Consider the following 17,412-nt stretch of genomic DNA (forward strand, 5'->3'; position numbering starts at 1 on the left):
CCTCGAGCCAGCCAACATTCCCCACAACCCTAAACTTCTCTCTCTAAAAACCCTTCTCTCTCTCTAGAAAACTGCCCTACGCAATGGCACTACCCACACTCCCTTGCCCTTAATTTATAGGGTCATGTGTTTTTTTTTTTGTTACTATCTTTCTCTCTCTAGTTCATGATTCTAGAGAGAGAAGAACACAAGTTTCCTTAATTTATATTTAAACAAAGAAAAAAACAACATAATATGTTCGTACAGTGACGACTGAGACTCAGTTCTAGTAATGATGCTTTTTTACATTCAGATATGTATTCACACATAATTTAACTTCTGTAAAATCCCACTTTTTTACGGCAAAATATACCAAATAAGACTAAAACTCTTACCTTCTTTCCATTTATTTTCTATCCATTTTTAAATATATTTTTAACCGTCTCCAAACTCAATCCAAACCGTTCAATTGGAGTATAGCTTCGTTGGTATTCTAGGTAAAAAAAACCCTAGAGGTGTTCAAAAAATCCGTGACTCAAAAACCCGATCAACCCATTTGATTCAGATTATAAATGTATTTGAGTTAGGTCGGGTTCAAATAAATGAAAATTTTATAAAATCAAGTTGGTAAAACTCGATTAGGTTAAACTGAACTTATACGTATCTATTATTAATTTTAAAATATACATTTTTCTTATGATAAAATTATATACGTATATATTTATTTAGTTAAAAATAATGGTTGGGAATTTTAATTAAATGATTTAGGAATTAATATTTTATTTTTATTAAAAGTAAAGATTTAAATAAATGATCTCACCCACTCGAACAAACCAATTAAAAAAAGTTCATGGTTGGATTAGGTTGAGTTTATTATTTAATAAGGATAGTTTGGGTCGAGAATTTTACCACTTGAACCATTAGGTTAAGCTTAAAAAAATGTCTTAACTCGACCCGATCCAACTCACGAATACTCTTAAGAAACGAGACCTTAATTGAGTCACTGGCGTCTATAAGATACCGAGGGAAATAAATCTCTCTATTAATTTATTAATTTAATTTTTTTTTATCATTTATTCTACGATAAGATGTGTATTGAACCAATTTAAACAGTTTATGATTGAGTTGGGTTGAGTTTACCACGTGAACCATCAGGTTAAATTTAAAAAATGTCTCAACTTGACCTTATCGAACTCACGAACACGAGACGTTAATAGAGTGATTGGCACCCATACCTACAAGATTCCAATGCATGGTATTAATTAATTAGTTTATTAAAATAAAAAAAATAAATAATATGTGATGATAAGAAAATGATGGAGGTGTGAGTGAGTGAGTGAGTGAGTGAGATGACCTGCAGTTACCGGTCAAGGGGACAGTGTGTGACCTGCAATAGCCAGTGGGCGGGGTCTCTCTGGATTCAGACATGGACACAGACACAGCATGCACAACAAGACAAATGGAGTAATTAAAAAGCACACTTCACACATGTCAGCCTTTAATGCCATTTTTTCATCATTACCTTATTATTATTTTTCCCTTTTTTTTTTTTTTAATTTTCCATCAAAATAAAAATAAATAAATAAATAAATAAATTTGTTTGCTTTCTACCCGCACGCTCCGGGTGACTTTCATTTTCCCCTTTTTATATTTTCTTTTATTTAATATTTTAAAAATTAATTTTAACTAAGAACCCGATCACCTTCAATTATCCAACTCAAACTATTTTTTTCAGAATTGGGTTTGCGAGTTAAAATTTATTTCATCGGTCTACCTGACTAACTCGAAAATAGAATTACAACTTAACCTTACCTCTAACAGCCTAAATCCTTATCTAGCAGATATTGTCTGTTTTGACCCGTTACGTATCGTCGCTAACCTCACGATTTTAAAACGCATCTATTAGGAAGAGGTTTTCAAACTCTTACCAGCGTCCTCATTGGCATACTGCCCGGTGTCTGACTTTGGTACCATTTGTAACAGCTCAAGTTCATCGCCGTATCTACTTTCGTCTATTACATAATTTTTAAAATATGTCTATTAGGGAGAGATTTTTACACCCTTATGATGAATGTTTCGTTTTCTTCTCTTACCGATGTAGAATCTCAACTACCTTACTTTTTAAAAAAAATTAAAAATATTTAATGTTTGTAACTCGTAAATGTTTGATATTTGAACTTAATTTAATTATTAATATAATATATATTGTAAATAGGTATGATTTTTTTAAAATAATTAAAAAAGATCTAAGAACCCAACCCGAGTCAACCCAAAAAATAAGAGTTGCTCGTGTCACCAATCTAAACAACCCAAAATTTTAAATTAGTCTAAAAGAAAAAATTTCAACTCAACCGGCGTACATCCCTACCTAAATATTTATTTTATATTGTTAGGGAGATAATAGACATTTCACATTACTTCCTTTTATTCACTATATACATAGATGTGTTCATTATATGGTAGTTGTCACCCCCTTATATTTACTTTTTATCTACGAGTTTACGAGTTTAGCTTTGGTTTAATTCTAGCGGCTTGTAGTTAACGTTTTTCGAGTAGAGTTTTGTAAGCATCTTTGTGTTGAGCCGTCACAGCAATAAACTGATTGGTAAACTAACGATGCTGACGTTTTTTGAAACATTTTTTTGTTGTTATAGACAGAGACGACTTACAAATTAGGGATGGAAGAATAGTAATGAGACCCGTGATGACTTCTGAATAACCTTCTTTGACTTTATCAATAATAAAAATTTTGACTTTTTGTTCGTTCGTCAAATCTCTTGTCAACACACCTATAACTTTTTCAATAATGAAGCTTTTTACTTTTGTATTCATTTGCCAAATCTTGCCAAAAACATGTTTGTCGGGATTACGACCCATCAACCAAGTAGCAATGGGAGAGAATCCATAGCATGTCATAACAAAAACTTGATTCGAGGTAGGACTATACACGGGTTAACCCAACTCAATTAAACCCTCTATTTTTCGGGTTGACAGGGTTATCGGGTTATTGTTTTTTAAAAATTATTTCAAAAAATCGATTAGGTTGAGTTGTAACTCTATTTTTTTTCGTTTTCCAAAAATTCAACCTAATCCAAAAAAAAAAAAAAAAATAATAATAATAATAATAATCAAACTCAACCCAATTTTACGATTTGGGTAGGGCAGTCTAAGTTGGTCGTGTTAGATGAACACGACTCTCCACAATGGTATGATATTGTCCACTTTGAGCATACGCTCTCGTGGCTTTGCTTTGGGCTTCCCCAAAATGCCTCAAACCAATGGAGTTAGTATTCCTAACTTATAAACCCATGATCATTCACTAAATTAGCCGATGTGGGACTTTGATCATCCAACACCTTCCCTCGAACAAAGTGCGCCTCCCCTTAATCGATGCTCGACTTCTTTAGAGTCTTAGTCATTTTTTATTGCCTTCGAGGAGGCATGACTCCTTTTCTTTTGGAGTTCTTTGTTCGATATTTGAGGATTTACCAATCTATTGGCACGACTAAATTTAGGGCATGACTCTAATACCATGTTAGACGAACACGACTCTCCAAAATGGTATGATATTGTCTACTTTGAGCATACGCTCTCATGGCTTTGCTTTGGACTTCCCCAAAAGGTCTAAAAACAATGAAGTTAGTATTCCTCACTTATAAACCCATGATCATTCCCTAAATTAACCGATGTGGGACTTTGATCATCCAACAGACCGGGTTATTGGATCATATAAACACTCCTAATTTGAGGTGTTATCAAATGACTCGGGAGTTCGATACCGCATGAATTTTTAAAAAATACATAAATGAAAGAAAATTCCAAAGATTCTTGGATTGTGTGGGTATTAATGTAATTTTCATATTATTAATAGTAAATAAATTAAAAGGGATTTGTTGTTCTTTTGCATGGATCAAGTAAACTGACAATGTTGGAAATAAGGTTTCCTCTTGGAATTTGATGAACTAATTAATTAATTATTTATTTTAATAAACACTCTGTTTAGTTACTTAATTTTGAATCATTAATTTTTAAATGTATATTTAATTTTTTTTAAAACAAATAAAAAATTATTAAAAAATTTTGTATTTTATAAATTTTTAATTTTGTATTATAATGACCCATGTTCCAGATCAGATCAGGATTCGAAATCTAGATTTCATATTTAAATGGTTTGGATATTCTCTTACAACATGATCATGTTACTTACTCATTGCTTTTAAAATGAAAAATTATCCACACAAACTAACACGAGTTAATTAAATAAAAAAAATATAATTTAATTTTCAAAATTATTGGAAATAGAGGGGTATTTTGGGGAAGTGGAAAAGACGGCGATTGCGGAGGAGGAAAGGAGAGCCCGAGTAAGGAGGGCAAAAAAATAAATAAAAATAAAAATAAAAGGAAGGTGTGTGAGAGAGTGGGGCCCAGGGAGATATTGGACGGCTGAGATCTCTGCACCCAATCGTACGCTGCAGAGACGCGCCCACGTGATTGCATTCAATGGTCGTGGGAACCGGTACGACCCCCTTAACGGTTGTGGTACTGTGGGCCCCACCCCATTCTTCTCTCTCTGTGCTCACTTCTTCGGTCTCCCGTGGGGACCACTACTTTTTTCATCTCATAATAATTTAATAATAATGATTAATTAATAATATGAATAATTACAAAAATTAATCATTATTATTTTGGTATCTATATATTAAAATTTAATTCTTATAATTTCAATTTTTATTTATTTTTAAATGTTTCTTTTGGTTTATATTAATTTAATTTATAATTTTAGAAAAATTAAAAAATAAAAAATTCAATGATGCCTAAATGATATGATGATGGATGGGATGGCTTTTGTGTGTAATTATTTTTTTTTTAATGAGTCTATTTTAAAATTATTTTTAAAAAAATTGTATAATATCTAACCGTTAATATCAGCGCGAAAAAATGTTTTGTTTTATAGAGACGGAACGATGTCTTACTTTACAGAGAAGTAGTGAAACATGAGTTGCAAAAAATAAAAATAAAAACGAAACGAACATCAACACATGCGAAGAGACTGTACATGTAAGTTCACCATTAGGGTTTGAGCTTATATGTTGTACTGTTTCATTGTCGTGGACGACCAGGAGTTTTGAGAGACTAAAATTCTTACAACGATTCGATTGAATAGTTTTCCTATTCGGGAATCTAAATTAAGGGACCTATTTGGGAATCTCCAAAATCTATGCTTATTCGTAACAGCTGAAACATTTTGTCGCTTACTGTGCCTTTCCTCGTCTTTGGGTGTCTGGGTATTCACAGTAAGTTCTTCTTCGTTTGAACCTTAATTTTAACTTTAAGGTATGTCATGTTATCAACGTCCATAGTTGGAGATAAACGAATTCGAACGGTGACGTCTGCTATAGGGTAAACCACTGCCTCTCAAGGCCCGGGCTGATTCTACCATTGAGGTCAATGATAGATAATAACTCCCCATCGAACCGAGTTTACAACTTTTATTCGGATTCTTGTTTTAAAGTTAGTATTACTATTTTTTAGTATATAATTTTCAATTTAGATTTGGGCCTCGACATGTCCTTGAAGATTTGGGCCTACAAATGGACTTGGACCCATTTCAATGCAAGCCCAAAATAGAACGACGCCGTTTCAAGAACTAATAATAAATTACGTCTTAAAATGGGCCTGTGATGTTTGGGCCGGGCTGATTAAAAAACTTTTCTCATTTGTGGGCCGTATATGGGCCGAAGTCCAAAAAGAACTGGGCTTGTGAAGAAGCGAGAAACTAAAACGACGTCGTAGAAGCAAAGAGCAGACCCAGTGACGACGGTGTCTTATTGGTCTCGAAGCTCTTTAGCTAAAACCCCTAAAACCTCTGCAGCGAACTTGGACGTCGTCGACGAACTCACAGAGGCCCGTCCATTGCCCGTCCACGACATCCACCTCCGACAGGGTTCTCTGCAACAAACCATCTGTGCGACGGGGACGCGATTCTCGACGGTGGGGCGATAACAAGGGTATTCTTTAACGAATCTGAAATTGCTTTGGTTTATGAATGACGCTTCGTTTGACTTCAAATCTGAACAATTATGGTCTATGATTGATTTTGGGTAAGAATAACCCTCAAGTACAATCTTATGCTAATTCAAGAAATTTAAGAAACTTTTGTTCTTTTAAGATATTGAAGGTTTGATAATTTTAATTTGTAGGTTTTGGTTGAATGGAAGCTTTGTTCATTGACATTTGGTTTTGAAAGCATCATTTGTAACTTAGTTTTTAGCTGAAGGTTTTATGAAAGATTGCGTTGCTTTAAAAGTGTTGTAAATGTTTGTATTTTCTTGTTTACAATTGTTTTTGAAAGAAAATGAATGTGAGATCCCATATCCATTGGGGAGGAGAAGGAAACACCCTTTATATAAGGGTGTGGAAACCTCTCTTTATCAGACGTGTTTTAAAAACCTTTAGGGGAAGCCCGAAAGGAAAAACCCAAAGAGGACAATATCTGCTAGTGGTGGGTTTGGGCTGTTACAAATGGTATCAGAACCAGACATTGGGCGATATGCCAGCGAGGAGGCTGAGCCCCGAAGGGGGGTGGACATGAGGCGATGTGCTAGCAAGAATGCTGGGCCTTGAAAGGGGTGGGTTTGGTGGGGGTCCCACATCGATTGGAGAACAGAACGAGTGCCAGCGAGGATTTTGGTCCCATAAGGGGGTGGATTGTGAGATCCCACATCGGTTGGGAAGGAAAAGGAAACACCCTTTATGAGGGTGTGGAAACCTCTCCCGAACGAGTGCCAACGAGGACGCTGGGCCCCATAGGAGGGTGGATTATGAAATCCCACATCGGTTGAGAAGGAGAAGGAAACACCCTTTATAAGGGTGTGGAAACCTCTCCCTAGCAGACACATTTTAAAAACTTTGAGAGAAAGCCCGAAAGGGAAAGCCCAAAGAGGACAATATCTACTAGCGGTAGGCTTAGGTTGATACAATGAATTTCAAAGTTTGAAATGGGAAATGCTTATCGAGTATTTTTGTATTCATTTTTGCTTTTCATAAATGTTTTCAGCTGGAGGTTCAGGCAATAGTTCTTAAAGAAGTGAAGTTGAGCATTATGGTACGAGACATTGAAAGATGTTAAACACTTGTTAGTTTATCTCAAGAATCGTTTGTAAGAAATTTCTTCTACTGAATTGTGTAAGTTGTTATGTTTTCACATTATTGTCATCATAGTCCTATTGGAAAATATGGGCTGTTACACTTGGGCACCAAGAAGAAGGTGCTTATGTTTACAATATATTTTCAAACTTCAAACTCTTTCACCAAGTGCTTCGTTCCGTTTCATCCACAACTTTGTGTATGATTCGTCGAATTTTGTCTCCAATCAGCGTCTGAGTGAGTTGTCTAAAGATGATCGAGTTGATGAAGCGCGTAAGTTGTTTGATCACATGCCTTACCGGGACACGTACACATGGAATATTATGATTTCAGCTTATGCCAATTCAAGAAACATGGTCGAAGCTCGCAAGCTTTTCGACGAAACTCCAACTAAAAATTCTATCACTTGGTCATCCCTGGTATCTGGATATTGCAGAAATGGGTGTGAAGTTGAAGGCTTGAGGCTGTTCAGCCAAATGTGGAGTGAGGGACAGAAGCCAAGTCAATATACATTGGGCAGTGTTTTACGAGCATGTTCGACTTTGGGTTTACTCCATAGTGGCAAAATGATTCATGGCTATGTAACAAAAATACAATTAGAAGCAAATATCTTCGTTGCTACCGGTCTCGTCGACATGTATTCCAAGTGTAAGTGTCTCCTGGAGGCTGAATACCTCTTTGTATCATTGTCTGATAGGAAAAACTATGTTCTATCGACCGCTATGCTCACCGGTTATGCTCAAAATGGCGAGAGTTTGAAGGCAATGCAGTGTTTTAAGGAGATGAGAATACAGGGAATGGAGTCTAACCATTTCACATTTCCCAGCATACTGACAGCATGTACAGCAATTTCAGCTTATGCTTTTGGTCAGCAGGTACATGGATGCATTATTTTGAGTGGTTTTGGTGCTAATGTTTATGTTCAAAGTGCATTAGTTGATATGTATGCGAAATGTGGCGACTTGAATAGTGCGAGGATGCTACTAAATATCATGGAAATCGATGATGTTGTATGCTGGAACTCGATGATTGTCGGGTGTGTGACACACGGACATATGGAGGAAGCTCTAGTTTTGTTCCATAAGATGCATAATCGGGATATTGTAATCGACGATTTCACGTACCCGTCTGTTTTGAAATCTCTGGGTACTTGCAGGGACCTGAAAAATGGAGAATCTGTTCATTCTCTGATAATGAAAACTGGTTTTGATGCCTGCAAAACAGTGAGCAATGCGCTTGTTGATATGTATGCTAAACAGGGAAACTTAAATTGTGCATTAGAGGTTTTCAATAAGATATCTGATAAAGATGTCATTTCTTGGACCTCCTTGGTCACGGGATATGTTCATAATGGCTTCCATGAAAAGGCTCTCAAGTTATTCTGTGACATGAGAATTGCAGGTGTTGATCTAGACCAATTCGTAATTGCCTGTGTCTTTAGTGCTTGTGCTGAACTAACGATTATCGAGTTTGGTCGACAGGTTCACGGAAACTTCATAAAATCAAGCGTTGGTTCACTGTTATCTGCTGAGAACTCTCTGATAACAATGTATGCCAAATGTGGATGCTTAGAAGATGCAACTCGAGTCTTTGACTCGATGGAAACTCGAAATGTCATATCATGGACTGCTATAATAGTTGGTTATGCACAGAATGGGAGAGGGAAGGACTCGCTTCGTTTTTACGACCGGATGATAATCGATGGCGTAAAGCCTGACCCTGTTACTTTCATTGGTTTGTTGTTTGCTTGCAGCCATGCAGGTCTTGTGGAAACTGGTCGATCTTACTTCGAATCAATGGAAAAGGTTTATGGAATAAAGCCGGGTTCTGATCATTATGCTTGCATGATTGATCTACTGGGACGTGCTGGAAAGCTTAACGAGGCAGAGGAGTTATTGAATCGAATGGACGTTGAGCCCGATGCAACCGTATGGAAGTCGTTACTTTCGGCATGTCGGGTTCATGGGAACTTAGAACTTGGAGAAAGGGCGGGGAAAAACCTCATTAAGTTGGAGCCTTTGAATTCTCTGCCATATGTTCTATTGTCCAATATGTTCTCTGTTGCTGGTAGATGGGAAGATGCAACATATATACGTAATTCAATGAAAAGAATGGGTATTAACAAGGAGCCTGGATATAGTTGGATTGAAATGAAGAGCCAAGTGCATTCATTTATATCAGAAGATAGAAGTCACCCTATGGCTGCTGAAATATATTCTAAGATTGATGAAATGATGATCTTAATAAAGGAAGCTGGGTATGTTCCCGATATGAACTTCGCGTTACGTGACATGGACGAAGAGGCTAAGGAACGTAGTTTAACATATCATAGCGAAAAGTTGGCTGTTGCGTTTGGACTCCTTGCAGTCCCGAATGGAGCGCCGATTCGAATTTTCAAAAATCTTAGGGTATGTGGGGACTGTCACTCAGCCATGAAATATATATCTAGCGTTTTTAAGCGGCATGTTATTTTGAGAGACTTGAATTGTTTCCATCACTTCAAAGAGGGAAAATGTTCTTGTGGAGACTTCTGGTAAGGGAGGTGTTTCACCACTTTTTAAGGAGGATCGGAAACCAGCTAAGGCACCGTAGCATCCCCTAAAGGCATAACTGACAGGTTCTATTCTATCTGCCCATCTGAGTCATCCTGTGTCGTTGATCCACCTTGGAGAATGAAACTTAAATATATATCTAGCGTTTTTAAGCGGCATGTTCTTTTGAGAGGCTTGAATTGTTTCCATCACTTCAAAGAGGCAAAATGTTCTTGTGGAGACTTTTGGTAAGGGAGGTGTATCGGAACCAGCTAAGGGACCGTAGCGTCCCCTAAAAGCGTAACTGATAGGTTCTGTTCTATCTGCCCATCCGAGTCATCCCGTGTCGTTGACCCACCTTGGAGAATGAAACTTAAATATATATCTAGCGTTTTTAAGCGGCCTGTTCTTTTGAGAGACTTGAATTGTTTCCATCACTTCAAAGAGGGAAAATGTTCTTGTGGAGACTTTTGGTAAGGGAGGTGTATCGGAAACAGCTAAGGGACCGTAGCGTCCCCTAAAGGCGTAACTGACAGGTTCTGTTCTATCTGCCCATCCGAGTCATCCCGTGTCGTTGTTGACCCACCTTAGAGAATGAAACTTAAATATATATCTAGCGTTTTTAAGCGGCATGTTCTTTTGAGAGACTTGAATTGTTTCCATCACTTCAAATAGGGAAAGTGTTCTTGTGGAGACTTCTGGTAAGGGAGGTGTATCGGAAGCCAGCTAAGACACTGTAGCGTCCCCTAAAGATGTAACTGACAGGTTCTGTTCTATTTGCCCATCCGAGTGATCCCGTGTCTTTGTTGACCTACCTTGGAGAATGAAACTACTATTTCTTGATGATACCTGAGTTTTCCTATTAGCACAACTCAAGCAAGCTAAGAATGGTGGTAGTCATTTCCTGATCCTGATAAGAAGTAACTCCTAAATCCTTCACTTTGAAGCTTAATCCTACCATCTCTTTGTCCAACAACTCCGTTCAGGCGAAACCGCGGTGGTCCGTTCAGACAGGATTCTTCACTAGGCTTGGCAATTCTTCACTAGGCTTGGCTGGCTGCTCCGGGAGAAGTCAAAAAGTGATGTCGTGAGTATCTTCTTAGGCTTCTCGAACGCTCGAGACAACCTTGCTATTATCGACGAGCTTCTTCTATACTCGAACCTTGTGGAAACTGATAAGAGTTCTCGACGAACTCAAAGAGGTCCATCTTCTATTCCTTTACTGCATTCTTCTTTGTTCATGGATTCTTAGATTATTTGAAGAACTTGTCAAAACTAATACATGTATTGGCAGTTCATTTGATTCTGGAGTCTTTTGAAAAAATCATTCATAAGCTGAATGAAAAAGTATAATTAATCATTGTGTTGAAAACTTTATAGGCATTGTTGATGTGTGATTTCGGGTTAAGGATCACTGTTAAGATCGTGATGAGCTTCCATGATGACATATTGGCAGGGAAGCGTAAGTCGGGTCGTGAAATAAAGGTAATGAGTTCACGAATTGTTTCACTGCTTTGCTTTGTTTTGGCATTCGGTTGAGCATTCTTTGTAAAGGTATGGAAACCTCTTTTTAGTAGACGCGTTTTAAAACTTTGAGGGAAAACCCAAAGAGGACAATATCTGCTAGCGGTGGGCTTGAGCTGTTACATGTATGGGTTGAGAGACTCATTTTGTATTACGGAATATGATGGAGTGTAGCATTATGAACCTTAACTATATTTCGTCTTCATTTTTGTAATTTTGTAACGGAGATTTCTTTATTAGGTTTTGGCAAGCCTATTTCTGGCTTCCCCCATCTTGAAATTTCTTTGTTTCTTATGTTTCGAGAACAGGAGATGTGAGATCTCCACATCGGTTAGGGAGGAGAACCAAGGTGTAGAAACCTCCTTTTCCTAGCAGCCCATTTTAAAATCGTGAGTCAGACGACAATACGTAATTGGCCAAAGCGAACAATATCTGCTATCAGTGGACTTGGGCTGTTACAAATGGTATAAGAGCTAGACATCGGGCGATGTGCCCGCAAGGAGGTTGAACCTCGAAGTGGGGTGGATTGGGAGTCCCACATCGATTGGAATGAGTGCCAACTACAACGTTGGACCCTGAAGGCAGTGAATTGTGAGATCCCACGAAGCATTCTTTATGAGAGCGTGGAAACCTTTCCCTACTAGATGCGTTATGAAAATTTTGAATAGTTCTTCATTTGTCATCTGATTTGTGCTATTCGGAATTGTCTTTTTGAACTCTATAAATGGAAGGTTTGCTATCATCGAAATATATGGTTTGATATGAGTTTGACGATGAATTCCCTAATAAAAATATGTTCAAATGTAAATTTGTATACTAATATTGAAGGTAGAGATGCCCATTTAACTTTCGAGAGGCTCACCCTAGATAGTGTGACAAATCTCCGTTTGAACGGAAAGCAGGGACTAAACAGGGTGGGGGTCGGGGACGGGGACAGGGATTATGTTCTCCACCGTCGTGTTTTTTAAAAAATCAATCACGTTATGAAGTAAATTAGCGTAAAATTTCAATTTGGTAGGTTAAGGTGTTATAAGTAATTGCAATTATTTTATATTGATATTATTGTAAGATAATTATTTAATGAATGAATGAGTTATTTAAATTAAAAAATAATTTTGGATAAATTGATGATTGTTTTACCAAAACGGTTGGTATTTTCTTACCATTTCTTTTACTCTAAACCAGCCTTAAAGAGGGTTTAGTAAATTTGGAATTCATCTATAATATAGGACAATTATACAAACTTTTTACAAATATACCCTTAATAATGTTCGAGTATAGGGTTTCTGCATATTCTATTAACGACCCCAGAGAAGGTTGGCGAAGGTGTCCTAAGAGGAATCATACCGTTCTTTCTATGTGCCATGACCAGAATGAAAACCGAGGGAGTCGTTAAAAAAGGATAACTCCAAAGAAGGGAAGGGTCATATGATTCTAGTTAGGGCCTAGGGGTGCTCGTAGGTTAGGTTAAGTTCATTTGAGATATTGTTTAGATCCAACCCAGTTGTTATTAAATAACGAACCCAATCCAACTACAAATTATTTGGATTGGTTGGTTCGGGTAGCTTATTCAAATTTTTGTTTTTCATAAAATTAAAATGTTAGCTCGTAATTTGTTTATTTTTAAATATTTAATTAAGATTTACAATTCAATAGGTATATATGTTCAAATATGACCCGCCAAATAATAAAAATAATTACGAAATTAAATAAGTATGCATATATATAATCATATTGTTAGTAAAAATGTATTTTTTAAAATTAATAATAAATTCACATTGGTTCCGTTTAACCTAGTCTAAGTTTAGAAAATTCATAAACCAACTCAACTCATAAAGTTTTCATTCATTTGAATCCAACCCAACTCAAGTAAGTTCATAACCCAATTCAAGTCGTACGGGTTGGATTTAGGGTTTGGGTTGATAGAGCTTTTCGGGTTATCGAGTTTTTTGAACACGCCTAATTCTAGCTAATTCGTGATTAGGAGTTGGATTAGGGTTTGAGTTGATCGAGTTTTTTGAACACGCTTAATTCTAGTTGATCCGTGTAACGGCCTAGGCCCACCGTTGTAGAGATTGTCCTCTTTGAACTTTCCCTTTCGAGATTCCCCTCAAGGCTTTAAGACATGTCTTCTAGGGAAAAGTTTCCACACCCTTATAAAGGATGATTCGTTTTTCTTCCCAACCAATGTGGTATATCACAATCCACCTCTTCAGGGCCCAACGTCCTTACCGGCACATCGCCTCATGTCTACCCCTTCGAGGAACAACCTCCTCGCTGATACATAGTTTGGTGTCTGACTCTGATACCATTTGTAACGGCCCAGGCCCACCATTAGCCGATATTGTTCTCTTTGGGCTTCCCCGTTCGAGCTTCCTCTCAAGGGTTTAAAACGCGTCTTCTAGGGAAAGGTTGCCACACCGTTATAAAGGGTGTTTCGTTTTCCTCCCCAACCAACGTGGGATATCACAATCCGTGATCAATATACCTTTTGAAACGAACTAAAAAAATAAAATATATTTATAGATTTGTAATTTTAAACCAAGAATTATGGCGTTAAAAGTAATGAAAAAACAAAGATGCCCAAAAAGTATGTTGAACTAAGTGCACAATTTTCAATACAAATCAAAGCGTGTGAGAGACTTCCACTTCTTTTTACCAAATTTAGTTGTAATGTTTCCTATCAAACAATAATAATTCCCTTCCTTTTCTCACCAACCAACCAATCAAAACACTTCCCAACTTAGCTCCCATCTTACTCTAAATTCCTTCTTTTTTCTATTTCATCTCCCTAATCTCTTCCCAATTCTCTTCATTGCTCAAGGATTCAAGAACTCATGGCGGACTCGTTACGATATCTGATCGTCTCGGTTGTTCTATCGATTACCATGTTATTCATTCATACCTCGGCCTCAAGTTCGTCTCACTCAAGGCGAGCTCTACGGCAACCTAAGTTGCCTAGTGATGGTTTCCGAGTGAGTCTTAACCATGTGGATCATGTCAAGAATTTGACGAGATTCGAGCAGTTGCAACGAGGAGTGGCACGTGGGAAGACTAGATTGCATAGACTAAACGCCATGATGTTGGCTGCCAACGTCGGTGTTGGTGGTCGAGTGCAGGCGCCGGTGGTGGCGGGTAATGGTGAGTTTCTTATGAAGTTGGCTATCGGATCTCCGCCGAGAAGCTTCTCGGCGATCATGGACACGGGGAGTGACCTAATTTGGACACAATGTAAGCCTTGTCAACAATGTTTTGATCAAGCTACGCCTATTTTTGATCCGAAAGAATCTTCTTCTTTCTCTAAGATTTCTTGCTCGAGCGAGCTCTGTGATGCTCTCCCGACATCGACATGTAGTAGCGATGAGTGCGAGTATTTCTACACGTATGGTGATTATTCCTCAACCCATGGCGTTTTGGCTGCTGAGACCTTCACTTTTGGAGATTCAAGTCAAGACCAGGTTATTAACCACCATCAAACCAAAAACATTATAAAGTTTGATAAGTTATGGTTTACTTAACATATTTGTTTTTAATAAAAATTCCCTAAATTTTGAGGATTTTTCGTTCGAGTATAAACGATAGGGGTTATAAGGATCGAGCTGGGTCAGGTTGATAAAATTTTTTGGATCAACCCAAAATTTTGAGTTGGTTAGGTTGGTAACCTAAATAACTCGAAATTGTTTTACATCCTAATCGAACCCTATATTTTTAGGTTAGGTTAGGTTGGGTTGTCCAGTAGTTGTTGAGGGCGATGGTGAGGCTAAGGAGCTGCATCTGTGAGAGGTGTCTTGTTTACATTTGACGACGATGGTGAGGATAAGGAGTGTGGCCAACGACGAGGAGCTGTGTCTAAGACCTAACTTTTGTCTAATTTTTACGATATATACTTATTTATTATTATTATTATTTTAATTTGGACTGATTTGGTTTGGATGGATAGAAACTTTAGCCAATAAACCCGAAATTTGATCCAAACCAGCTCGGTTCAAGAAAATTAACCTAACCCAACCCTTATGATTTAGGTTGGGTTGGTCGAGTCTTTTCGGTTCGATTTACACTCCTAATATCTCCCCTTTGTTTCAATAGCATGTTAAATCACCACTAAATTAAAAAAGTTTAAAATGGTATCTAAACTCTATTCGATCTTATATACATGTTCTTAATTCAGGTATCGATCCCTAGACTTGGATTTGGATGTGGAGACGACAACGAAGGAGACGGGTTCAGCCAAGGTGAGGGGCTAGTAGGGCTCGGCCGAGGACCCTTATCGCTAGTTTCTCAACTAAAAGAACAAAAGTTTTCGTATTGTTTAACCGCCATTGATGACACGAAACCAAGCTCACTTTTGTTGGGATCTCTAGCAAATGTGAAACCTAAAGCATCCGAAGGTGAAATCAAAACCACCCCATTGATAAGAAACCCATCTCAGCCATCTTTTTACTATCTTTCTCTACAAGGAATCTCGGTTGGTGGCACTCAATTACCAATACCAAAGGCCACTTTTGAGCTCCATGATGATGGGAGTGGTGGCGTTATCATAGATTCAGGCACCACAATCACATACATTGAGAAAAATGCTTTCACTTTACTCAAAAAAGAGTTCGTTTCTCAAATGAAACTTCCGGTTGACGACTCGGGTACCAGTGGTCTCGACCTTTGCTTTAACTTGCCACCCGAGACAACTCAGGTACGTTTACCTAACAGCTTAAGTTGATGAGAAGGAGTTCCACATTGGCTAATTTAGAAATGATCATGAGTTTATAAGTAAGGAATACATCTCCATTGGTACGAGTCGTGATTCCTAACATAGAATAATGTATTGATGTTTTTGTTTATGTTGTTAACAAAGGTGGAGGTTCCGAAGTTGACGTTCCATTTCAAAGGTGCCGATTTGGAGCTTCCGGGGGAGAATTACATGATCGGTGACTCGAGGGCGGAGTTGATATGTTTGGCCATTGGGAGTTCGAGCGGAATGTCCATCTTTGGGAATCTTCAACAACAAAACATCATGGTTGTTCATGATCTTCAAGAAGAAACTGTGTCGTTTTTGCCTACTCAATGTAGTGACATATGAAAAAGTTGAAGGGAATTTGTTCAATCAAAATGGAGTGAAATGATACATTTAAGATTGTTTATATTATTAATTCAAGCTATTCAATTTGTAAGTTTATTAAGGGATTTTAGAACTTGTATTGAACAAGTTATATGCATGTTAATGCTATTGAATTGAAGATGTTTTTTTTTTTTTTTTTTTTTTTTGATTTAGTTAAGGAACTTTGGTAACAGGTGATGAGAGACAGCTTTGGTGATCGGGACTAGGAACCAATGATTGGTGACAGAAGACTAGCGACTGGTAACTATTGTTGGAGTAATTGCTCGTCATTGGTATATTAAGAATGAGAAATAGAAATAGAATTGGAATCGAATGTGTGTTCTGATTGATATTCACACGGTTTAAATAGGATACACGCTAGAAACTAATGCCTCCGAATGAGTAAAATATAAACTAATTAAATATTAAAAATAAAATAAAATATACTGCAAATAAAGAATATCTAAGATATATTCCATAAATAATATATTCTCCAAATATTATATCTCAACATGATCTCTAATCCCGATTGTTAATGGTGGGTGGTGGTCAGTTGTAGTCATCGATGGTGGTTGTTAGTGATCACTAATCCTAGATCTCTTATCTTGGTCATTGGTCATTGGTCTTAAGTCTTTGGTCATCGATTGCTAGTTGTTTCAGTAGTTTCTAGTCATCTATTTCCTATACTAGTTATAGGCATCCCTGATCCCCAATTGTTACCATCTCCAATCGCACTTGTAGATGACTGATGGCCAATGAGAGATACTAGGGACAAGTTAATTGAGATCAAGATCGATGATTGTTGACCACCAACCATTGACAAAGTGGTCGATGGTCACCAATTTCTGGTCCTATTTTTCCATGGTGGATGGTGGTCTATGGTAATCGTTGATGGGTGGTGGTCGTCGATTGTTGTTCCTTTGTCTATGTTGTTGGTCTCTAGCCCTAGGTAGGTATCACAAGTCGTTGAAATGGTCGTTGGTCATTAGTCCCTAGTCTCAATCGTTGATTTTGGTGTTAAACCATGAGTCATTAGTTTCCAATCATTAATCTTGATCCTTGGTCATAGTTGGCAGTTTCTATTATTAACGATTGATGGCAAGCAATCGAGACCGGCAACTAATGGCTAGCAATCAGGAC

The 17,412-nt window shown here is 37.5% G+C and overlaps 2 protein-coding genes across 2 annotated transcripts; both read left to right on the top strand.

The window, feature by feature from the left end:
• The first annotated feature begins 5,807 nt into the window (after positions 1 to 5,807).
• LOC111803396 (putative pentatricopeptide repeat-containing protein At3g13770, mitochondrial) lies at positions 5,808 to 11,958 on the top strand. Its single transcript, XM_023687772.2, is given in 4 exon segments — positions 5,808 to 6,080; positions 7,037 to 7,314; positions 7,316 to 10,858; positions 11,037 to 11,958. Coding segments are annotated over 2 exon segments (2,487 nt in total). The 5' UTR covers positions 5,808 to 6,080; positions 7,037 to 7,174; the 3' UTR covers positions 9,663 to 10,858; positions 11,037 to 11,958.
• A 1,937-nt stretch (positions 11,959 to 13,895) lies between these two features.
• Positions 13,896 to 16,427, top strand: LOC111803410 (Eukaryotic aspartyl protease family protein). The gene is made up of 3 exons (XM_023687793.2): positions 13,896 to 14,638; positions 15,349 to 15,867; positions 16,030 to 16,427. Exons 1-3 carry the CDS (start codon positions 14,018 to 14,020, stop codon positions 16,252 to 16,254), a joined length of 1,365 nt encoding a protein of 454 aa, XP_023543561.2. The 5' UTR covers positions 13,896 to 14,017; the 3' UTR covers positions 16,255 to 16,427.
• The last annotated feature ends 985 nt before the right edge of the window (positions 16,428 to 17,412 follow it).

The sequence above is a fragment of the Cucurbita pepo genome, chromosome 10, assembly GCF_057944985.1.
Source record: "Cucurbita pepo subsp. pepo isolate OVF chromosome 10, ASM5794498v1, whole genome shotgun sequence".
NCBI classification, from domain to species: domain Eukaryota; kingdom Viridiplantae; phylum Streptophyta; class Magnoliopsida; order Cucurbitales; family Cucurbitaceae; genus Cucurbita; species Cucurbita pepo.

Bases quoted from the DNA above. Each gene is read 5' to 3' on its own strand.
- LOC111803410 (XM_023687793.2), top strand. From the start codon at position 14,018: ATGGCGGACTCGTTACGATATCTGATCGTCTCGGTTGTTCTATCGATT. The intron at 14,639-15,348 runs GTTATTAACCAC...TTCTTAATTCAG, and splicing joins GAGATTCAAGTCAAGACCAG to GTATCGATCCCTAGACTTGG. The intron at 15,868-16,029 runs GTACGTTTACCT...TTGTTAACAAAG, and splicing joins TGCCACCCGAGACAACTCAG to GTGGAGGTTCCGAAGTTGAC.